Source organism: Calliphora vicina, chromosome 5 (genome assembly GCF_958450345.1).
Source record: "Calliphora vicina chromosome 5, idCalVici1.1, whole genome shotgun sequence".
In the NCBI taxonomy this organism is placed as follows: Eukaryota; Metazoa; Arthropoda; class Insecta; order Diptera; family Calliphoridae; genus Calliphora; species Calliphora vicina.
Genome location: NC_088784.1, coordinates 56,461,633 through 56,487,872, shown reverse-complemented (window position 1 = coordinate 56,487,872; position 26,240 = coordinate 56,461,633). Strand labels below are relative to the sequence as shown.

The window sequence follows — 26,240 nt, the reverse complement described above, 5'->3', positions numbered from 1 at the left end:
ATGGACCTAGGCTTTCTTTTGAGCAAAAAAAAAAATTAAAAAAGGGCCCATATTGGAAAAAAATTTTGATTTTGCAAAAAAAAATTAAAAAATTGTATGTCTTGCGTTACAAAATATTTATTTTGATAGATATCCTACTCGCATCCCACTAAGGGACTAAAAATATCTTAAAGGAATGGACCTAAGCTTTCTTTTGACTACAAAAAAAATTTTAAAAAAAGGGCCCATTTGGAAAAAAAATCGTATTTGCAAAAAAAAAAGTCAAAAATTGTAAGTCTTGAGTTAAAAAATATTTATTTTGATAGATATCCCACTCGCATCCCACTAAGCGACCAAAAGGGTCTTCAAGGATAATATCTAAGCTTTTGTTTGACCTAAAAAAAAAGATTAAAAAAGGGTCCATTTTGAAAAAAAAAAGTCAACAAAGTTTTTGATTTTGCAAAAAAAGTCAAAAATTTTATGTTTTGAGTTACAAAATATTTATTTTGATAGATATCCCACTCGCATCCCACTAAGCGACCAAGTAGGTGTTCAAGGAAAATATCTAAACTTTATTTTAAGAAAAAAAAAAAAAAAAAATAGCGTATTTTAAAAAAAAGTCAAAAAAGTTTTTGATTTCGGAAAAAAAATATTAAAAATTTTTTATTTTTTTTTTTAAATATTTTTTTTCGAAAGATCGAAGAAATAGCTATCTATACTATTTGGAACACATTTTGCTAAGAACAATAGGTAATAAGTTACATGGATAAGAAAAAACCCCTGTTTGACCAAATTGTCAAAATTTTACCCCCTATAACTCAGAGAGTTCTCGACCGATGTTGTTGAAAAATTGTGTCTGAGTTACTATCCAATAGAGCTAACCTTGGTGCAAATTTCATCCCGATCGGAAGACATCGATTTCAAAAGTTGGTTCACTTGACATGAAATCCCCCATATATAGATTAACATTTTTTTTTAATTTTTAAAGTTTTAATTATAATTTAATATAATTGTACGAATTTAAGAGAAATATGAATTTTGTGATGTTCTTTAATTTTCATCAATATTTTTTTAACGAATTGAGGTTTTGTTAACTTTTTTGTTGAAATACATATTTTTTGTTCCAATTAGTAAAATGACTTTTAATTTTTTATATAATCACCTATTATTGCCTGTATAATTTCATAATATTTAAAAAAATAATATGTTGTACGATTTTGAGTGACACTCACTGTATGTATATCTTATATACCCTTCACCAAATTATACATAAAAGTATTTTTATTTAAACAAAATTATTTTTTTTTTAATTGTTTAAATTTTTTTTTTCCAAATTATTTTTATTTTTTAAAAAAAAAAGTTTTTTACAAATTTTTTTTTTAATTTTTAAAAAAAAAATGTTGAAAAAATAATTTTGACAAAAAATATTTTTTGATGAAAAAAAATTCGGGTTAAAAAATATTTTTCCCGATTTTGAACCATTGTAGGTCCAACTTATATATAGCATCGTTGCAATGGACTTTGAAATATCTATCATTAGATATCCATATTGTCTATATTAATGACTTAGTAATCCAGATATAGATCAAAAATAGGGCAAAAATCGAGCTTGTTCCGGTTTTTTTTATATCTCAGCCATTTATGGCCCGATTTTGTCGATTTTAAATAGCAACCGAGCTGGAAAAATTCCCGACATGTTGATGTATGAATCATGTATTTAAGTTATTTGGGGTCTACGGAAAGTTGATTTCAACATACAGATGGACAGACGGACATGGCTATATCGAATACGCTATATACAACGATCCAGAATATATATACTTTGTGTGGTCGCAAATGAAAAATGTAGAAATTACAAACGGAATGACAAACTTATATATGTATACCCTTGCCACTCATGGCGAAGGGTATAATAAGTTCTAAAACACTACTTTTTCTTTGCCAGTGTCAAAATTTTTTTGCAATTTTATTCCGCATACGTTACCTCTGAATTAGAGATGCTAATCGGGACTGATTTTTGAAAATCCCGGGGTTCGGGATTTGGTAAAAAATCCCGAAATCCCGACCCGGGGTTTCGGTATTTTCGGGAATCTAAAATCCCGAAAATTATAAGAAAGAAACGTACATAATTATATCTTTACAATTGAAAGAAAATTTTTTATTTAGCAATTAATTTATATTAGACACTAAAAAGCATAAAATACTTGCATGAGTACATCATATAAGAAGAAATAACAATAAAGACTACATTAGGGTGTGTCGATTTTTTTCACGAAAAATCGTATAGCAGAAAATTCTAAGAAATTTTCCACAAGAAACCATAGGTCTAAAATCAAATCCTATCTTGCGAATTTCGTCTTTTATCCAATGATATTTCAGTATTTTTTTTAATAGTTTTTTTATTGGATAAAATATGAAATATGCAAGAAAGGACAGGCAAATCCCGGTATAACGAACGATATGTTGTCAGGCCCATTCGTTAAATTGAATAATTCGTTATATCGAGATGATTTTTTTTTTTTTTTTTAATTTTGGACAACTTTTTCTATTTTGGAATTTAACCAAACCTATGTCGCTCATCCAACGACATGTCGTTTTGATCCCTAGGTTGGATGAGCGGTGTGACATTAGGAGGCAAGAATATCGTTCAAATTTGTATATCTTTAGTAGTTTTTACTAATTGTTCTTCTGGAGGATGGCTTGGTGTATTTTCCACGATTAATGTAAGGGATTTCGATTCTGAAAATGATTCAAACTGTAGAAAATTAAACTCGGACAAACATTTAAAAAAAACAGATTTTGAAGATCCCACTTAATTTGTGTAAAGATAATTTACAGAAAAAACTTAGTCACGATAAAATTTTTGTTTTTATTTTCTTCAAAATACATGTTGAGAATTTTGTTATTCCATATTTCATTCATTCATCTAAATTTTTAGTTTTTCGTTCAATGAAATTCTTCTACGGTTTTCCATATTTAATTCACGTGAATTATAGCCTGTTTCACAATATCTAATGAAAGATTTCGTTCACATTCTAAGCGGAAGAAATCTGATTTTGGATTCCTTAACTTCATGTTAATGTGAACGAATCAGTTTTCTTTTGCTTAGAATGCGAACGAAATCTTTCATTCGATATTGTGAAAACAAGCAATTAAAACCACTATAGAAAAATAGACAGACCTATTATTAAAGTAACCATTGAAAACGGTACTGTAACGACTTATTTTCTTATTTTTACATTCATGACAACTTTTGTTTTTTATACTTTCTGTTCGTTATATTGAGCGTACAATTTTCGAAATATTCGCTATATAATTGTCAATGTTAAAAATTTGGTGGTTTGTTTGATCGAGCATACAATTTTTGAAATAAAATCTATTTCATTTGAAGAGGATTTAAATTGAGTTTTGTTAGACAACTTACAAAAAAAAGGTGAGGAATTGATTTTCTAGAGCCCCACTCAAGGAAACCAAAAATACCGTTTTCCTTTATTAACTATATTGTAGCAGTAGTTGAGCTTAACAACTTTTCTGAACATCACTTTGTGATATTTGGGCATGTAGAATGTCAAAATGCATGAAAAAAGCACACAAAAATCACAATTTCCCCTATTTATTTATGAAAAATGGGATTTGGAAAATCCCGAAAATACCGGGATTTAAAATTAAAAAATCCCGGGCTTCGGGATTTAAGAAATCCCGAAAACCCCGGGATTTTCGGGAACGGGATTCCCCGTTTGGCATCTCTACTCTGAATACACATTTCCATATGCGCGGGAATCGCGTGTATTATTGTGTTCTTGTCTTGGCAATTGAGGAAAATCATGCCATTGTTGTATATGTTACTCGTTGCCGGATCTCTAAATATTCTTGCCGACTGGGTACTTTGGGACATCAGCTCGATGATTAAAATTCCTTAAAATTAATTTTATTCAGTTACACCACATGTAAATAATGTTACCATCAATATTGCCATTGTTAAGTAAACAGACTGCATAATCATGGTTTCCAGCGCAGTCTGATCACACTACGACACGATTATAATTTTTAGCTCCATGTCCATACATAACACACTTGGGCATTGTGTGGGACCTTTGTTGTCCTTTAGAGGTTTTCTACAATACACAGCAATATTACAAAAATATCTTATTTTCTTCATCTTTCTCCTTGATAGATGCTGACGGTAAAACACAATCAGATAAAGCGCGCCATCTATACTAAATCATTTTGCATACAGTACATAATTCTTTTACGCTTACAAGACTTATATTGTTTAAGCTGACAGACTCTTCGCCCGTTACTTCGCAGATATTTTCTGACTTTAAGAACACACAATGCATCATTGTACAGCGATAATATAAGTATACACATTCGTTTATATGTATACATATCTCTAATAATTCCAATAATAGTCGAAAAACTGTGGACTGAATCCACAATTTTTCCCTAGTGCTGAGTTTGTCAAAAGTTTAAGGCATTCTTCTCTTCGGTTTTTACACTTTATATTATAAACTTTTACTAGCGAATTTAACACGATTTTTATATTTTGAGACAGATATGCCAGATGATTTAGACGAAGAACTGGGCTATTTTTCCTAAAAAAACTATAAAAGTATTAGAAATTTTAAAAATGCAGAGAGCATACAGGGGACGAATTACCACATTTGATATCGAATAAAACTGATCGTAATTTTCTTAATTGAGATTATGGCATTCGATATCGAGCAAGAAATGTATTACATTTTATTATAACTTCGATACCGAAGTTATAATAAATGCCCCAGTACTGGCATCAGAATTTTAAAACTAAGGAATAAAAATTTTAATAATAATGTAAAATTAGTAAAATTAATTTGTTGTTCCTTTTTTTGCCTTGTTGTTGATATTTTTGTACTTTTTTGTTGCTAACTTTTGCTTTTGTCTTGGCATTTTTTTTTTAATTAAAAAAACAATTTTATATTTCAATTTAATAAGAGTTTTATTTTATTATTCATGAAAATAAAACGGAAATCTTGTAAGTAGATAAATATAGCTAAATATTATCATAATCTTGTATTTATTCTAAATATTTACTTATTTGTTTAATGGTATTGATTTCATGGGTTTGTTTCTTAATTTTACACATTCTAATTTTTACAATTTTCGAAAATAGTCTACAGTCTTTTTGTTTTCATCATTCAATTTCATGGATGCCAATTAACCAATTTTCAATTAACGTATTTAAATAAATAAAATTTTAATAAGTAATTAACAAAAGTTTGTATATACGTATGTGTGTATGTATGTATGTAAGAATAATACATTAGAAAAACAAGGAAAGGAGTTATAAATGATCTTAAAACTAATGACTTTTTATGTGCAAATGTATTAAATCAAATCAAATAAATGTAGTACCTTAAGGCAGAGTTATTATAAATATTTATATGATTTTCTTTTCATCTATTATCAAATTGCTTTACTTTATTGTTTAGTTGTTTGTTTAATTTTATTATTATTCTTTTTTAATTAAAAAGTATTTAATTTATTTTCATTTTCTTAAGCCATTAATTATGAACTAACTACATAATAATATTGATTTTATGTTTTTATAAAATTTTTCATTAAACTATTATGTATGTATAAAAAATATGATTGGCGGTAAGTCGTGATTGAGTGGCTGGTTAGTGAGTGAAAGTAAATGTTTTATGAAGTTTTGAAATGTGCCTAGTATTTATTGATGAGGTGCTATTCAAAATATAAACAAATTAAAAACTAAAGAATTAAAAAAATAATTGCCCTTTCCTAACTACTACTATTAAATACAAATATTTTTACAAATCCATTTCAAAAAGTAATTCGAAAAATAAAACAAAAGTTAAAATGTCTACAAATATTATTTAGTAACCAATAAACCCAATGGGGGGATTATAAATTAAAACGATATTATAAGTTTCATGTTTCATGGAATACCAGAAGTTCAAAAATACATTTTCTGTATAGTTTTGTGCCAAACAAAAGCAGTTTTTTTGAAAAATTAATCACCAGCCTTAACTTTTTCAATATTAAATTCAATTATTGTTTTTGTTTTGTTAATTTCTAAATTATTTTCTGAATTACAGTTAAAAACGGCTGTATCTGATGCCAGGCAAATATTTTTAATCAATACTAAAAGATAATAAAACAGAAGGAAAAAAACAAGAAATTTATAAAATAACAATAAAAATAAAAAAATACTATATTTAGAGTTGTAAAAAATAATTAACTTAAATTGAGATAAATTAAAATAAAAAAAGAGATATTTGAGTAATGATTTAATGTATTCATAGTAATGAATAAATAATGTATTCATTACATTTCTCTTTCCAATCCTAACCATAGGTTTTTGTTGCATTTTAGGAACATGCACCTGAGGCACACTCGAACATTTGTGTTTCTAACTTTATCTACCAGTTAAAGCTCAATGTGTTATCTAATCATTATAGGATTTCTAAAGCATTTACATTTCATTTCTTAATAATTTACAATACAAATTCATACGCATTCATGTTTGATCTTTTAAGTATCCCATTTGATGCAGCACAAGATGAGTAGAAACAATATGTTTAAACAATGAAATTGTAACTTAATCAATAGTTAATGATGTTGTTTTTGTTATCTTTAAATCTATTTATATATAATTGTATATAAAATATTATCATCAGTCGATATCAATATTCTAGCATACATTTGACGATTAAATGTACACTTGAACATGATAAAATTATTTCTTTCTTTTGAATTCCAATTCAAAGTGTGTTTTGTTTTCATACTGAAATTTATGAAATTTCATTGATGTCAACAGGAGTAACTGGCACAGCTTGATGACCTTCTGCAAAGATAAAGAAATACACAAATTATTAAACGATTAAAAAATTTTAAAAATAAAAGTAAAATCATGCTTTTTTAATAATTTAGTACAATTCAAAGCTAAGCAGCAACATTTGTTTTAATAAAAACAAAAAAAAAAAAAAAAAACACGAACTACTACTATTTTGAACAAGTACTTAAATATTAATTGGTTTCCTATAACATAAATATTGACAGAGATTTCAAAAGATTTTAATATTATTTTTTTATATACTCGAATAATTTCAAATAAAATTCACTGTAAAATCTTTTTTGGACACAGAGGAACTGGCAGAGAGTATATCTTCTATATATAAATTGGCGAAGACAAAAACAATTCAGTTCATTCTAATCCTCAGTCAACCGATTTTATTTTTAATCTGTTTGTTCAGATATTTGTTGTATAAAAATCGATTTAGTATACATATATACACAAAAAATAGATAAAAAAGAAAACAAAACAAATTATAAGAACAAGAACACAGAAGAAAGGAACTCAATGATATGAATTATATATCTGAATGGAATGGAATTTCGGTACCTGGTTTTATAAATTACTAGCTAAAACCCGGTGTGCTTCGCTACCCGTACCGTAAAGATTTACAATATATTTACCCCCATTTTCTCAATCTCTGGTTATTTTTTATCGTGACGATAAACTTACAGTTCTCATACAAAAAAAGATGTTAATTGGAGGTTTATCGTTACGAAAAACGATAACCAGATATTGAACCATGGGGGTTAGTCTATCTGAAATTAGTTTCTGTTCATGTGAAAAACATGGATTTTCTAGATTTAGTCCGCAAACTTGCAAATACTGACTTTATCAATTATCATTGCAAATACTAAGCAAATAGGAAACTGCAATCGAATAAAATCAAATGGCAGGTCGCTCCGATTAGATTGTTCATTAATTGTCTTATTGTAAGTCGAGTGCCATTACAAATACGCTAACAATCATACAAACAAACACACATTGACTTTTATATATATATAAGGGTTTCAAATGTATACAAATTTTAACATTTACTTAATATTGTTGGTAGTCCGCGCACTTCTGTACTAAAAAATTAATATTGATAGCTGCTATAGCTTTCCCTATATATAATTTGTCATTATATCTATGGAAGGTGCCACGCCCACTTTTGCTAGTTTGCCCATTTTTGGCCTAAATATGTAATTCATACAAAGTTTCATTGATTTACATATCAAACTTATACACATAGATATGATTTTTAGTATTTAGTTTATATGGGATGTGCCACGCCCACTATTGATAGTCCGCCCATTCTTGTACTAACTATTAATATTGATGATAGAATAACCGTGCAAAATTTATGGATTCTATCTCTTATTGTATCCCATATAATAGATTTTTTTAATTATCATCATATGGGAGGTGCCACGCCCTCTGTGGCTTCTACTCCCATATTGGCCTCAAATATTTATACAAACGGTGGTATTGCTCATGCAAAATTTGAGGACTATAGCTTTTATTGTTTCCAAAATATATGATATTTAAAATTAACTTTGTATGGGAGGTACCACGCCCACTTCAAATTTCGAAACAAAAAGTAGCCTATAGCTCCTTCCAGATATAGAGAAAAATACTGTAAAAATTTCAAGCAAATCGGTTCAGCCGTTTAGCCGTCTATAGATCCTAAACTAATAATAATAAACATACATACATACAGACACACATTCACTTTTATATATATAGATGACTACTTTTATAAAAGTTTTTCAATTTTTTTTATCTAAAAGAACGAAATCTAGAGTAGGATGGAGATTCAAAATTTTTGTAACAGACGGAGTATTTTTTATGATAAAAACAAAAAGTTACTTTTGCTCAACGAATTAAATAATTCAAATTGTTTTAAATTTAGCATAGCCTTATTTTACAAAAATTGAATTTAATATACATATTTTATTCAAAATCCTAATTATTGTTATTCATGCCATTATAAACATATATTTGCGTTTAAATTAATTAGCCATAGATTTTTTAAATAAAATTTTGTTAGTGGAATTAATAAAAATGGGATAAAAAACAACAACTTGAACATTTTCAAACAGGAGCAAAGTAACCCACCTAAAGGTCTTGAAAAAAGAAGATAAAGGTCTCCTAAAACTATTAAATTTCAGTTTTTTCAGAACATGATGATGAATCGTCCGATTCAATTTTAATCGTATCATTTGTAATACTAATATTTTTTAATTCGAAAACTAAAGAAATAATTAAATTTAACAATTTTGAGAAAAAAATTAGACCCATTAATAAAATATTAAAAAAAAAAATGTAACTTACCACGAATAGCTTGAGTAGCATTTTTCTTGTCCTTAATAATAAAAGCGGCAGTTATAAGGAAGAAAATACCACCAATAACCTCAACGAAACTTGTTGAGAAAAGAGAATATTGTAAAGCCTCAAATTTAATTAGATCAGTATCCTGCAAAAAAAAATAGATAAAGAAAATTAATATATAAAATCTTTGTTTCTGTTGGAGTTTCAAATTAATTCTTTCCAATTTGAGCCTAAGTTGCTAAAATCTTAATTCAGAATTTACAAAAATTAGCAATTCATTAAAAAAATCAATTTCAAAAAATCTCACCCCAATATTCATAAAGAATTTTTAAATTTATCAAAGGTTAAATTGATAAATTTAGAAATAGTTTTTGGAAATGGGAGTGATTCTTTAGCTTCATTCAATTATATCCAAAAAATTTAACGATTCTATAAATAATTAATTGAATTAATTCACAGTGAATGCTTTAATGGAATGGTTAAGATATCAAATTTAATTTGATTTTGAAATAAATTAAAAATTCATCGATACGAATTTCGAATTACATTAAAATTGCTTTTTTTCTTACCTCTACTAATCCCAAGCTTTGTGACTGCATTGACAGGGTTGTTGTGGGCACCAACATTGTTGTTGGCTCTGTTGTGGTTGTTGTTGAATTAAAAACTTCTCCCAGTGTTAAAGATAAACTTTCTAAGCTACCACTGCTCACTAACTCCGAAGCTCTATGGGCAGTTGTGCGTAAATGTTTTTTAATTGTTTCAGAAAGCTAAAAATAAATAAAAATTAAATATAAAGTATTATTAACTAAATTTCCAATTATATTACAGAATAGTTGTACTGTAATATAAAACTCAATACTTTTTATAGTTCTATTAAAAATTCTTACATCATTAACACTGTTATACTTTTTCACTAAAAATCATTCAAATTTATTTCCTTATTGTACTGAAAAATACAACTCTATTACTACGTTTATACGCACGGCTTATTCGCAAATAAAAATATTGCAATTAGAAAAAAATGCCGCATAAACAGTGAATTAATTTTTTATTTGCGAATAGCTAACTCACGAAAACAATTCCTGATTAACGACACTATTTGCAAATAAGATATTAAGCATTGCCATATGTTTTAACGCTTTTAGTTTATTAAGACGTTTTTTAAATATTTCATTGCGTTTTTGAATTAATTGGATTGACAAGACGGACAAGAATTTTTGATTCTATAATTTTTACATTTAAAAAAAATAAAAAATGTATCATATTTTATTCAATAAAAGAGCTACCAAATAATTACATTTTACCATCCGGCATCTCATAAAAACAAGAATTTTCCGTAACTAATGTGACATATAAACAGTGAGTTAGTTAATTGCAAATAATTTTTATTTGCGAATAGGCTACGTATAAACGTAGTATATAAGTATTAGTCCTATGATAATAAAAATACAGTGAAATAAACATATTTTTAGACTTTTTTATTTAATTTGGATTTCGGTTATAGCTACTTCGTTAAAGGCGTTGGAAAGGAATAAATTTGTATGAACAATTAGTAAATGCAAATATTATACGTGTTATTAAATGTTTTCTCATGTACTATATTTTAGTAAAATTTTAATTTTAGTGGAATAGAACTCTTGAGGATTAAAAGGGGTTAAACTAATTACACTACCAGAAGAAAGGCGGAAGTCATATATACTATAATAAATCTTATTTTTTTCCAAAAAAAATCGATTCTAGTGGAATCTGTTCTAGAATTGATACAGTGGGAATCTGTTCACAAAATTATCCTGGGTGTTATTAATTTTTTTTTATCAGCTTATAACTGTTTTTATAAGTAAAGCTGACCCATAAACCAAAAATCTGAATTTTCATACTAAATGCTATAACAAAATTAAAAGTTCAACTTTAGCCTTGAATTCCTCAACAACTGCTGAACCGGAGAAAAATTTAAGAAAATATCTCTCCATCAAAAACAAATCAATCTTGAGTTATACTAATCATTTGCTTATTTTATAGAAACAAGTTTTATTTACAATATTAAACATAGGTATGTATTTTAAACTTACCACTCCAACTAAGTACGGACTACCAGCATCACCCAAAGCATGTGATATTAATATTTGGAATGCTTCAGCCGTTGATCTGCGTGTAGGAACGACCACATACTAAAATAAAATAATGAAAACAAAGAAAATCGAAAATGTATTAATTTTATACTCTTCAAAAGTTCTGCAAGTTGACAACATTTAACTACTGTGCACAAAATAAAAAGCTTTAGAACATTTTCTTAAACATGCACCCATTTTTATCAAGCAACAAATAAACCACAACATATTAGTACAAAAAGCATTTAGGAGATGGAGCCACTTAAGCATAAAAACACAAGACAACAAACACAGACAAAAAAAAAGCACACATCTGTTAAACTGGAACAATTTCTTTTAGATTCTGTTCTCAGTAACAGTACACACACAGTTAAACATATACAATAAAATAATAAGAGAGAAAGAGAGGGAGCAACAACTGTTACTACAAAATTACCATTACTTTTTCTTTTACGGTACTAAGAGCACGCTGACGAAGTACTAAAAACAAAATTTTCTGTTTGTTTTCTATAGCATACGTTTAGGCATTTATATGAATTAAGGCCAATTGTTGTGTTGTTTCTGCTTTTTACTTTTACTTTTAAGTTTATATTTATATTCATTTATCGTGTTTTAAAACATAAATAAAAACAAAATACATATTTTATCAATTGTATTTAGGTTTTTTGTTATTAAGCGTTTAAAGTGTTGTTTAATTTAAATATTTTTTTTGCATGATAAATTTTACTGTTTAATTAATTAACAACAACTAAACTTGTATACCCAGTAGGAAGGAAAGAAAGCTGAGACATATATTCTCACTATTATTTAAATTTAAATTTTTTTAAAGAAATGGTGTTGGTTGGTTTCAGGGTTTTAAAAACGGGCATTTAACTATTTGCTTTATAAAAAGACACGCACATACACACCCCAAAATGTTTACAATATGGAAGGGTAGTGTTGAATTGAAATACGTTTTAAAGTATATTAAGGCCGGGTAACTTATCAAAATGTTAGTTAAGGCTTAATCAAATATATAATAATATATTTTGTTCATAAACAAATGAATTGTATCTTTGATTAAGCCTTAACTACATATGTTTAAAATTTGAAAAGTTACTCGGCCTAAAGCATATTTTTTACATTTTGGCTAACGAAAATTTGTGTTTTAATTAAACCTTCTAAAGGACAAAGCTATGAAAAATTAAAAGGATTTTCGATGTTTTTTTACGTTTTACATAATACAATAGCAAATATGTAATTATTGTACCATTTGAAATGAACATTTTCAATAACTCTCCATTTTTGGGGTATATGAAATCCTATGTCCGAAACGATTTTTTAAGTTCCATGAAGCATACAATCTTTTAATATTTATTTTCTGGTGCTCTATTTTCGCAACAAATATCAGCAATTGATGTTTAAAGTAGTTAAAATTAGAAAATAACTTCAATAACTTGAGAAATTGCCAATGAATTGTCATGAAATTTGAATTAATTTTAAACTAACTTCGATTTAAATAGAATTTACATTTGCTTTTGATATGGCGGCTAATTTTTTACGCCCATACTATCGAGTCATTTAGGTTTGTACTCGGATTTATCCAATTTTGTAAAAATAAAGTAACATATCAAAACAATTTAAAATTTGTTTGTTTCATCATTCGCCAACCTTGAAAAAATCTAAAAAATTCTCAAAACTCTTTAAAATCTCAAGAGTTGGAATCATCTTCAAAAACCATATACATACATATGTATGTTTTTTGTGAAATATCTTAATGTGTGTGCTTTTAGTTTTTTATATAAAAATGTGTTATAAATTGTTGACGTTTAATTGAGAAAAAGTTTATAATGGAATTAACACTTTAACGTTATTAAAAAAATCACCTGTTTTTCTCGATTAATTCCAGAAATTAAAAGAAAATTACATATATTAGTTTCGTTTGCAACAAGTTTGTATGGCAACGCATTAGCACTAAAAAGTCAATGGAATCTTTATTTTATATAATTCACATCACCCCACATCTATTTTCATGCAATTATTGCTGTTAAATAGATCAATTAATAGCGAGGGTTTATGTAATGATTAGATACATATGTATGGTATATATTTAAATTAAGTATAGGTATTGCTATTAATTTGTGTTTGATTTTGTGGCCTGTTGACTAAAAGTAATTAAAAATGAAAAGGAAAATTCGAAAAGAAAAATAGTAGTATATATGTAGATATGTATGTCACAGGGAAAAATTCGCTAAACATTAGATAATACGATTAATATATTTATTGTGTGTGTGTGTTTTTCTGTTGGCAATTAACATGAATGAGTTAAAAATAATACAAGCGATTAGAAAAATTATCATGAGACGCCAAAAGCTACGTCAGAAAAACATAAACGGCTATCAGATATTTTAGTTTTTGTTGATAATATTTCAAATTCATAAAATATTAATATAAAGATGTTTATACATCACAAAATTTTAATGGGATTAAAGTAATGGAAAAAGAAAATGCGAAACTTAAAAAATAAACAACTGCAATTGAGTTTGCTTGAAATCTTTCCAAAGACAATAACAAATTAATTATAGCAAACGTCCATACGTAAAGAAAAAGTTGAAATTTGTTTGCGGAATACATGAGAATGAATAATAGCAATAATATTATTATTTGCTTGTGCGTATTTCAACGCAAAACATAAAAATTAAACAGGTTGTGGGTGGCGAAAAATAAGAAATTGCATTTATATTAAGAAAATTATTTTATTTTAAATGTATTTCTTTTAAATAGTAAAATAATTGCAATTCAGCATTTAAATTCATCAAACAAAAATAAATTTCTTAAAAGTCCTGTCATTGTTCATAATTCCTTTTTGAATTATTGCTTAATCGTTCGAAACATACCCTCAGCAATAGAATTTTGCTTCATTATTATGCATTAGATTTTTCCAATTCCAAACATTTGATTAAAATTCTTATTGCGAGGGGAGGATGTTATTGTTGAAAGGTGTTTAACGGAGATAATTTATGTTTACATAATATATTCCTATCATAATTTTCGTTAATAACCTTACATCGCAAAGTGTTTACACAAACGAAAGTGTAACGTTTTCTTCCTGTATAAACATCCCCCTTCTGTGTTGTCCTTTTTTAAATGGTATAAAACCAAGTTGGGTATAATATCCCTGGAGAGTAATTCAGTACAATTTTGTAGGAAATGAATGAAATGTTTAATAAGCTGACAGGCGTCATATAATAAAATAACATTACATACTTAAATATTTTTGATTAAATTGTCGATGGGGTGTGGTGGTATTCGACTTGAAAGAATGCAAATAAATAAGAAAATGACATGGAAGTAATCTTGTGGGGCTGCAGTAATGGAAGTAAAGTAAGGGAAAGAGAAATCTTATAAAAAGAATTTTGTAAAATTATTGTATGACGTAGCATAGAATATAATATGCATAATTATTGCAATTACAAAATATCTTGCTATGTTTTATACATATGAATGAATGTATGTTTTCAACACACATACAAAACCCAAAAAATATTGAAAAGAGGGTGTGTGCTAAAACCCAGCAAACATAAATTTGTTACATTTGAACAGCTTTGTTTTTAATATTTAATATTAAATACATAATAAACATTTATCAAATACAAACGCGTTAGATTGCTATATTCGGATTCGTTTTCAATAACTAAAATTCTCTCAAATATACTAGTATCTAATATATTCATACTTATATCAATCCCTAGTTCGTAGGATATCTGTGGCTTCGGAAAAAGTATTTCAATCAACACACTGTCAGACGAACATCGTTATATCGACTTTCCTACATATAAGGATCGTTAACTTAGATAACATATGTGCCAATATGCCAATATTAAAATTGAAATTTTTCTCAGTCATATGGAATTCAGTATAACCACGTTATTAAATATATAGTACCGTCAAACTTGTGAGTAATAAAACTGCATTGACAGATAAAAAAGGGATTTTAGAAATATTGTAGAAATCACAAACGTTTTAGAAATGCTTTTAATAGTGATTTCTATTCGAAATGGTCATCGAGTTTCGGATACTTTAAATTGGTTTTAAGTTTTAAAGCTTGTTTACTTTCCTAATATCGTAATATCTTGAATAATTTTGAACACACTACCATTATTGAATATTAGAAAAATGTAGTGGTAGCTTAATTATATATTTTGTCTTTCTATTAAATGTCATTTAATTCAATATTTATGGCATCAATTTAATTTCTTCTCTCACTCTAAGTTCACACCGAGTTATATTTCTTAATGGCATCACAATTAGAGTATCCAAAATCGAAACCGAAAACCGATCAATCGGTTTTTTCATCTTTGTAAACTCCACCAGTTGCTGTTTTTTTACTTTTCGGTTTTTTGACAAACCGGTTTTTGTAAGACCGGTTGTAATGAAATATATTTTGTAAAGCTCACTCAAACATATTTATGAAAAACTTTGATACCATTTTTAAAAATATTGATTTATTTTATAGAAAATTATAGCATTTGACAATATTTCGTAAAAGAGCAATAAATATAAAGTTAGAGCCTTAAGAATTCAAAAATGCTAAATTTCGGAAGATTTAGTACATAATTCTTAACACATTTCCTATTAGCGTCCACAAATAAAAATAAATTTAAGAAGACCTTTTTCATATTAAATCACAGGAATACAAAAACCGAATTCGTTTAACCGGTTTTTTTAAAAGGCAATAATCAAAACCGGGTTTTTCAAAAACACGCTTTTTCGAAACCGGGTTTTCAAATTTGCCGTTTTTTTGGACAATCTAATCACAATGGATCCTATGGGTCTCCGAGTGGAAGTGTATTTCTATAATACACACCCATTCTAATCTAATCAAAATGTCATTTAGAATTGATAGATCCTTAATTTAAGACATCAAAACTTTTTGTTTACTGGGTTACTAAATATACAAGTCTTGTTTGTGGTATTACATTGTGTTTTTTCTTGTGCAACAATATTTTTTTTAAACATATCGTTAGTTTAAATGCAAAATCGTAGTTACAAATTTAAAAACTAAAACATTTTTTACATCGGTAGTAATATAATTATCACTATAATTATTTTTGTGATGATTTCCAATCAAAACATTCCGAATAATTAGACAGATATGGTCTTCTAAAAAATGCTTTACGATAAGTAAAAAACACTGCTTTTTTTTGCATTTCAGCTAACGATATGTTATTACAGTGAGTGTGTGTTTTGGGGTTGTGTGCGGTTTTACATTTGTGTAATTTTTATTTTGTTAAATTTTTTGAAAGAGTTTAGTTACATATTTACCAACACCATTTACAATTTACAGAACAATAAAGAAGGAAAGAAACTTTAACTTTAAATAATTACATTAACAAAAAAAGAAAAAACTTACAAAAGTGCTATAAATACATAATGAATTTCTACAAACACCAAAATTATTAAATTAACAAAAAAAAAAAAAAAATTAAAGAGCAAAAATTTTCAAAATTAAAATTTTATAAAAATATGAATTTAATTCAGCTTTTTACATTGCAGAACGAATAAAAATATTTTAATATATGTAGATTGTAAATATCATTTAAAAAAAGAAAAACTATTATGGATATTATGTTTTTATTTATAAAAGTATACAAAGTATTCATTACAAACATTATAGTAGCGGTATTCACAATGTAGAGTACTTGGCCTGGTAATGTAGTAAAAGAGCACAATATCAAAAAAATAAAAACAAAATACATTAGAAATGCTTGTTAATAAATTGTTTTTCTGTTTTTTTACTAAGCAAGTTACTCTACATTATGAATACCGCTAGTGTTACATAATATTCAACTCAAATTTCTATGACATCAAATAGGTTCTTCAAATAATCAAATAATTTTGCTCTTTAAATTTTGATTTATAATAATACACATCTATTAAATAATTGCAGCTATGTTAATTAAAACAGTAAAAATTATACTTTCAACAAAAAAAAAATTCAATTTAAACAACATGTACGTGATTGAGTTGATATAATAAGAGTGAAATAAATCAAAACAAAAAAAAAACAATATCTTACCAGCAAAATGTCAGCAACAATTGCCCAATTCATATTTAATGATAATTGTCCCAAAAATATTAAAACATATGTGGAGACACTATTTTGAGTGACAATGATCATGGCACCCGTCAAGAGGGGCACACTGAATATCAAACCAAATGCACAGATTAAAGGATCGGCGGTGGGAAAACGTTTAGCCATTTTCTGTGATAAAATTGAGCCTAAGGGTACGCCAATTATACCAGCTACCATTGTTATGGCGCCGAATTTGAATGATACACTATTGTGGCAATACCGATTTAACAATGCGCATAAATGTTTGTTTGTACAATTATTCATTGGGAAAAAGAAAACAGAAAATGAATTATTTTAGATATTTTAGTTAAGAAAACAAACAAACAAATTATTGGAAAATATAGTTTCAAATTAGCGTTCGTACAAGCAGAAATTCTAGTTGAGAAAAAGTGATGGTAATTTGAGTATTTGACACAGTAGCGCAGCAGATATTTTTCCTTAATATATGTAAACAAATTTATGTATTTCGAATCTTACCAACAATATATCTGCCACAATAGACCAACATAAATTCAATGCCACTTGAGAACCGAAAATAAACAGGAAACACAATGTTGAGCTGGTCTGAGGCAACACTATGGCCATATACGCCATGGGTGCCGATATCAAGAGTCCAGCCGCACATATATAGGGATCACAATTCTCAATTTGTACGCGTAAACGTTGGGCTAACATTGAGCCCATGGGTACACCAATTAGCCCTGCTAACATGGTAATCATGCCAAACTTGTACGACACGCTAACATTTTTTTTTTTTTGTAATAAAAATAAAGTTTTTTTTCAATATTTTAGATATTAATCTCGTTTGATGCGAGATATAAAGGTTGGAAGAAGAATTTGTTGGATAACTTACTCATTTTGAATTAAATTTTCGTTGCCGGGTTGCATTTTAAGACCGAGATAAATGAATTTCGGTGCCCACCACGCCAAAGCACCAGCCACAAAAGCTACACATGTAAAACCAGCCGTTGACAACATAAAAGACTTATTTTTCATTAAATATTTTACATCCTGTCCGTAGGTGGTGGTAGCCAAGTTATGAGATCCTTCACTTTCACCGCGTTCTGGATCCTTGATCAGCCAAATAAATATCACAGCAGCAATTCCCAAAATAGGGGTAACACGTAAAGCCCAACGCCAATTACCGGCCAAATGAGCTGTTTCCGAACCCACAATGTAACTGTAATATAAACGATACAATTATTGAAATATTTATTATTTTTTGAGATACTATAAAAGTGTAAATTGCACTAACGTTTAATTTGTAATATTTTTTAAACAGCAAGTCGATAATACTATTAATTATACCGACAACTAAAAGTAAATGTGAATATTTTAAAAATGATGATCTTACTACACAATTTATGGAGGTTAAAAAGTTCAAAATTCAATATAAAAGCAAAAACACACGAGACAAACTTTTATTTTCATTAATATCGGGAAAACATCAGCATCAATTTAGATTTGAATCATAATTACACACTCACATAATCAAATTAAATGAAAAATTACTGTTGTGATGTGGAGAAAATTTAAATTTAAGAGTAAAATTGTCTAATTGATTTAGATTTAAATTTGATTGAATAAATAAATGTACATACATATGTATGTATCCATTCGTAACACAGGTCAATTGATGGTCAATTATATATAATTAAATTTATATTGAACTGATTATTTTGACATTGTCGTTGTGATGTAGTAGTTATTTGGATATTTAATTGAAATTTAAAGAAAAACTAAAATGGAATAGTTCCATAAACTAATAAAAATGAAACACGCGATTTATAAATACATATTCTCACGTTTTCAAAAAGTAAACGATTTTGTGTATTTAAAAAAAAAAAAAACAAAAAACTAAAATAATTTAAATTCCACATAAATACAAATGAAAACTGAACAATAAAATAATAATGTCTGCTGGAGATAACAGTACTGAGATTATATGTATTCCTTAACCTTTGTAGTATTATTATCTCAATTAGTTGTTTGTTTGTGTACTTACCCAAAACCTGAACCGACCGGTATGGCAAAATAGAATACTGCCAACATTTTTGAACGTAAATCGTGAACAAACAAATCTGAAATGATTGTTGGTGCTATGGTACTATATGAAGCTTCTCCAATTCCGACCAGCGCCCGGAATGTTATAAACCAGCCAAAACTGTTCATAAACGAGCCTACCAATGTGGTGGTAGACCACAACAGTACACCTACAGCCATAATCCATCGCCTTGAGTAACGATCACCTAAATAGCCAAATATCGGCGCACATACCATATAGGATAAAACAAATACTGTTTGTAGTAGGCCACCATCGTCATCACCGATATTGAAATCAACTTGTATGTCTTCCAAAACACCTGTAAGAAACAAGAACAATTAGTAATTATTATAATAGTGCTTAATGTGCTATTATAAATACTGCAAAAGAAATTTACAACCTATTCTAAACTGAATTAGTTCTGAAACAACTCTTTTGTAACGATTCAGAATCATACGTGGGTCTTCACTTTAGACTATTTATTGTTGAATAGTTGCAAACGAATTTTCTACAATATTTGTAATATGAAAGTAGTGCAAATTGAATGTAACTTTCACGACATTACAATTCATTCTAAATTCCTTCATAAATTTGAATAAATTGTACAATAATAAAGTGTTGGAAAATAGCTCCCGAAACTGTTAAGCAATTGTGAAATTTAAATATTCCACTCATTCTAAAATTTTACTAAATTAAAGTGTTTTTAGATAAATTAAAAAAAAAACAAGTTTCCCTACACCGAGTTTTTCTTTCGAGCTCGTAAATGTGACTTTAAATCTGTAAAAAATGGTGTGTCATTACCAGAACTTTTAAGAGATTTATTAGCTTTAAAGTGTTTTTGAGAAGTGGGCGCTACATGGGAACTACGACGAACTATTACGCTCCAATCATCATAAAATTTAGTACCACGACTTCTGTACATAAACAAATTATTTGTGTGAAATTTAAAATCAATATAAATAATTTTTTTATATGTTACGTGTTTAATGCAGCAAATTTGTAAATATTTCGGGTTCTTTTATTTTTTTCCTGTAAAACGTATTAAGTTTATTTTAATTAAAAGAATAAACAACAAAATAAGTTCGCCTTGAATAAATACAAATATATTATGCAAAGCAAAACAAAAGTGTAAAAGTGTAATTTATTATAAAGTACAAATGTGAATCCTAAAACCAAATAAGGTTAATGCGAAATAAAAAAACAATAACAATATTTGGAAATTTACCAAATATTTAAATGACTAATTGTTCTGGAAGAATTCAATGAATTAAAATTCAAATAAATTGAATTAAAAACAATGAATTAACTTGTCAAATTATTTAAAACTTTATTGTCAAATACTAATTGCAACAACATATGTGCTTATAAAATAACTTATAAAAAGGCCTATGTGTAATTTTTAGAAAATTTAAAAAAAAAATATTTCTTTTAGCATGCACTTTTTCTGGATTATCCAAAATGTTTGGCAGCTGGTCACCTTATAACGGAAATTATTTGCTATTGTTAAACAAACACTGTGGATGATTAGGATGATGGTGATGAATGTTTTAGTAGTATGTATGTATTACATTTCACCTGTCTGCATTTTGTTAGCAAGAAACCAGTTTTGGTGTGTCTTCATACATTTTTTTCAAATTATTGTTATAAATTTAAATTCAATTCTGATGAAATCTCCAAAAAAATATAAAATAAGTTGTTGACCTAATGTTGCATAAAAGTTATTCGTGTAGTTTTTTTGGTTATTAATTTAATATAATCTGTTTTGTTTTATTGTATAAAATATATAATATGTATTTTTAATTCGAACATCACAACACTTTCAAATGACTAATTTCATATTTACGTCAGCAATATTGCAACTTTTTTGAACAGGTTTTATGAGAAATATATGTATGTAAAATAAGTACTGTAGAATTATGGAATTTTTCTTTCTACGCTACTCTACTCTTTTTAGCGACATTTCAAGAAGTGGTTATATTTCTTAGTATTCTAGTATATTCCATATAAAAGTTATAAAAACAAGTAGAAAACCGACTAGGCAAACCTAATAATACCCTATACACAACAAAATTATAAAATAATTCGGAAATACTAAAAATACAATTCTCAGACTGAAAATAGAAATTATACTATACCACCACTTATTACGAATTCCCAGGAATATTTTTTTTGTAAGTTTTCTGGAAATGTTTTGTCGGAAATTTCTTTATAAGTTTTCTTCATAAAGTTCCAATATTCAGATTCGTTGTAATATCCAAATTTGTTAATAATTGAATTATTCTATTATATCTATCGATTTTTTCGATTCCAGCAACATGTCGAGATTTTTTTTTGGCTAAAAACACGAGTTTGGGCCTTTTTATATTAAGGCATCGATATAGTGAGTTGGCAATGAAGTATTACTGTTGAAATAACAAAATTTTTTCACTCAACACACAGTATTAAGAATCAATCAAATTTAAATTTTATGTTCTTAAATTATTAATGTTATTAAGGATATTCATATTTAGAGACAATAATAACAATAATAGTGGTTTAAATTTGTTTATCTACAATCTGATTAGAAAACTTTATCTTTCGAAATAAACTACGTATTTTTTCCTGATTTAACATAGTCGGAATTCCTAAACAATTTATTGATTTTATACCATAGAAAATTAGAAACCCTTAAAAAGACTGGATCAACATTGTACATTTTATAATTTATACTTTTTTTAAAACGCTTGTAAAATTATAAGACAATTTATTGCAAACAAATTTACTGGTTTTTTCGTATTAAAAAATTCCCGGGAATTCCTGAAAATGAAAAGATTTTTTAATTTCCTCCCGGGAAAGGAAAAAGTCCGGGTAATAGCAAGGAATGTTTTCATCTGTTTTGGATACATATTTTTTCTTATGTGGAAAATGTGTTTGTAGTCAGTTTACATTGCACAGCTTCGCCTATATAGTTTGTTAAACTAGAAAATTCTAACTAGAAATTAACAATAATTATTTCGCAATATAGGCACCTAACGGATGCCTCAGACGCAATCGAGCATATTAAAGCCCCACAATCTAAACAAAATTTAATTACACAGCAAGGCCGAATTTAATTAAATTCATACGTGTTTATTTTACTATACTAGCAATTCGTACCTTTAAATATTTTTAATACAAAGTCGAAAATGTTTATAATAATTTATAAATATGAGCTTTAACCAAGTGATTCAGTCGACAAGCAGTTGAACGTAATCCAACTTATTAATGTTTAAATGTATGGAACGTTCGTCGAACATTTGTGTGGAAACAGAACTCACTATGTAGTATAATGAATTTTTATTGGGAATTCTTTTTATTTTTGCTGTGTTCTGTTTCTTTTCCCTTTTTGTGCTAAATATTTCAACCGGCTTTTTGTAAACAGGTTTTGTTTTTGTTTTATTCGTTTCACTCTGTGCTGTGTTGTGTTGTATTGTATTTTATGACTTTTGTCTATCAACTTGTCTGGCTGGGATAGGATGGGATGATGACTAGTCAACTTAATTATTATGTTAATAACATATTGGCTTATATTGGTAATAATTTTGCAACCTCTTCTCTGCGCGCTAATGCCGGCACAGAAAACAACAACAAAAATTTCCGCTGTTTGTTCTCCTTGAAAATCTCACGAAACGAGAGAGTAAATTCAGTTGTCAGAATATTAATTAGTAAGTACATCCGCACTTCTAGGCTAGTGGATAGTGGTTCTCTTTATTTACCTCTAAATGGAGATTAATATCGTTTGCTCTCGGACGCTCAGTTTGTTTATTTTGTGAATAAACATGTATTTTTGCAACGTTGGCAATATCTACTTAGTAAATACATATGTATGTATGTAGATGTTTGTGTTGCTTCTGCCAAAGAATAAATAAAAATAGTGGAACTGAGTTTGGGTGAGGGGCAAGAACTGTCTGATATTGTGAATAACGCCAAGCCTTCACCCAATGTCATTCACGTTATACGACGTATTCGTTAAGTTACTCGTGCTCGTTCTCTGGCTGTTTCTGTTTTGTTTAATACTTCTTCGCTTTCATTGAATGTTCAAATGGAGAAACTAAACAAAATACAATATGTACATTAAGGTGGCCCATTTGTACAAGGGAAAATTAAGGATTCGATGTTCCCAACTAAAATGAAAGTTTAGTTTATTTGAGGAGACCATTTCTCAAAATGTTTGTCCTGGCGTCAGTAAAATATGAAAAATTCATAAAATCATTCAAAAACTAAACTTTTTATCATTGATCCAGTTCACCAAATACTGAACTCAGAATTATGAATTAAACTTTTTTTTTTAGTTTGGAAAATTCACTACATTTTTTATGGGTCCAACCTTATGTACATATATATGAACCAGGTCTACCAGATTTGCCAATTTATCAGCATTTTGCCGATTTTTTAAACTCAAAAATACCAAACTGAGTTTTTAAAAAAATAGTTTTCTATAAAGACAGTTACTAGATATGTTTACGCTATATATTTTGGCATAATTTTCATTTATTCAATACTAACTAAAGGCATTTATTAAAAAATAGCTAAAAAAATATTTAGAAAACAAAGTCAAGGACGATTTTATGAAATACAAGTTGTACCTATATTTCTTCAATTGTTAATAGATTTAACAATGTATTTCAATTTGAATTTTAAACAGTTTTATTTAACCTTTACATATTAATTTTTCATTATAAATTATTTCTTTCTGGATATCCTAAAATAATTGCCCGGAACCAAAGAATTATGGAGTTGAAATTTTTAAATTTAGAAACAAATTGTACTGAAAAATATAAAAATTTAAAAAATAAAAATTCAAAATAATACGTTGAGTAAATTTCAGTGTATGTAGTAGATAATCCTTGGAAAGGGATTATTTATTCTAAAGAATATTACTCATTGAAATAAATATTTAAAACTTAAAATAAACCTTTTTCATATAAATAATTTATCTGGCAGCCCTGGTATGAACACCGTTTATTTTTTATCGCATTTTACAATTTCAATGTTTTGTACCTTATTAAAATACGGGGTAAACTGAAAACAAAATTATATTCAACCGACTCATACGAGTAGATTTGTTATTTCTCTCTACCATTTCGGCTTTCTATTGACATTTACGAGCATGTAGCGACTCTGGCCCTAGATTATAAACTAGATATGAAATTCAGTTGACAAAAACCCAAGTCGAAGAATGTGTTAGTATGAAAAAAGCTTAAAACCAACAACACAACGCACATTGTTTTGGTTCAATATCTTTCGAGTTTCAACTCTTGGTGTATACTCTCTATGGCTCTGGCTACGTACAAATATTGTATGCCGTCGTGTTGGCGTTACGTCATTTTTGCAAACGGCATCGAGCGCTGATTGGTTGAAAAAAAAATCATACGATAAATTTTTCATTAAAAACCAAAAGAAACTCAGTACAACAGACCCAGAAATGTTGTACTAAACAATGACTGTGAACAGAAAATAATAATAAAAAATAAAAAAAAACAGTTTAATGAATCAACATACAGCCAAAAATACATTCAACACGCCATACTGCGTCTTCTTCATAGTCACCGTGAGAGTGTTTGCGTGTGTCTAAATTGCTCTCCACGTACATACTTGTTTGAAATTCGTAAATGTAGTTTGATTGCATTAAATATTTTATTTTGACGTGTTTATACCAATTCGTGTAGATCATCGTGTTATAAACCAACAAAAATATTTTTGTTAACTTTTTTTGGTTAAGGCTGTATGTATGTGGTATTTGTTATTGCAATATCAGACAGAAAGTATGTCGGTGTACGTCTAATAACATTTATTTGTATACCCTACGATTATACATGTGGGCCAATCGCCTTAATTAGATGCTTCGTGTCAATCTAAAAAGTTCTAATTTTCAAGATAATTCGATTAAACTATGACACTCACCCTGACCTCAAAATATTTTTTAGGCTAATATATCAATTTGGCAGCCATAATGTTATTTTCTTAAAAATCATATGGATATTATTTGACCCTAATTCCAATATAATTGTTGTAGAGTATTTTATAGTCTGATATAATTTTAAATTGATTTATTAATTAATTTTAATTGTTTACAAATGCAAGTTTTCGGCCGATTTCATTCACTATTACTATATTTTATTTCTCTTTCATTTAAGTACATACATATGTACTTTGAAATCATTTTATATGTTTATTTTGTTACTTTTGCATTTTATTTTCTTTTTGCCAAAAATAGTGCTAATTTTTTGTACTGTCTTCATTGTTTTTTTTTTTTGTTTTCCACATTTGTTTTGTGTTTATATTTTTCCTTGCATATGTCAAATTTTGTAGATATTTTGAAGGTTGCAGATTGTTGGGTTAATTTCAAAGTTGTTGAAAACTTTTATTGTGATTTGAATATGTATTTTGAAATACATACATAGGCATGTACTCGGATGATTTGTTTTAGTAGAACAAATAATACATTTAATTTAAGTATTTAAACATGTAAATAACAAAATTTTTACAACAGTTTTTAGCTCTGTTGTAGTTGTATCAGTTCCACAGTTTCCGAAAGTTATTTCCTGGGGAAAAATCTTTCCAATTCTCGTGGGAACTTTCGTGACTAAAAACCAAATTCATTTGTAGGAGTGCTAATCTTAAGATTGGGTCACACATGACAAATATTTGAGGAAAAATATGTAACCACTAAATAAAATATATTTTAATTCTTTTATTTATTTCAAAAACTTATTTTACTTTGGATGATTCAAAACAAATCTTTAGTAATCTTTAGAAGAAAAATTTATTTCTGTTTTGGTGAAAAATAATTGTAAAAAATATCAG

The 26,240-nt window shown here is 27.6% G+C and overlaps 1 protein-coding gene across 2 annotated transcripts in view; it reads right to left on the bottom strand.

Annotated features, from left to right (window-relative positions):
• Positions 1 to 4,931: 4,931 nt before the first annotated feature.
• spin (Protein spinster) overlaps positions 4,932 to 26,240 on the bottom strand; it is a 30,317-nt gene continuing 9,008 nt past the window's right edge. The window contains exons 2-8 of one of the 2 annotated variants that reach the window (XM_065510530.1): positions 19,377 to 19,734; positions 18,225 to 18,551; positions 17,849 to 18,110; positions 11,218 to 11,316; positions 9,718 to 9,915; positions 9,152 to 9,293; positions 4,932 to 6,826 (exon numbers count right to left, since the gene is read on the bottom strand). In XM_065510530.1, coding sequence (XP_065366602.1) covers positions 6,774 to 6,826; positions 9,152 to 9,293; positions 9,718 to 9,915; positions 11,218 to 11,316; positions 17,849 to 18,110; positions 18,225 to 18,551; positions 19,377 to 19,734 — 1,439 coding nt within the window. In that variant the 3' untranslated portion in view covers positions 4,932 to 6,773. Of the gene's footprint in view, positions 6,827 to 9,151; positions 9,294 to 9,717; positions 9,916 to 11,217; positions 11,317 to 17,314; positions 17,577 to 17,848; positions 18,111 to 18,224; positions 18,552 to 19,376; positions 19,735 to 26,240 lie in introns of both variants that reach the window. The other variant, XM_065510529.1, reaches the window with a different exon arrangement.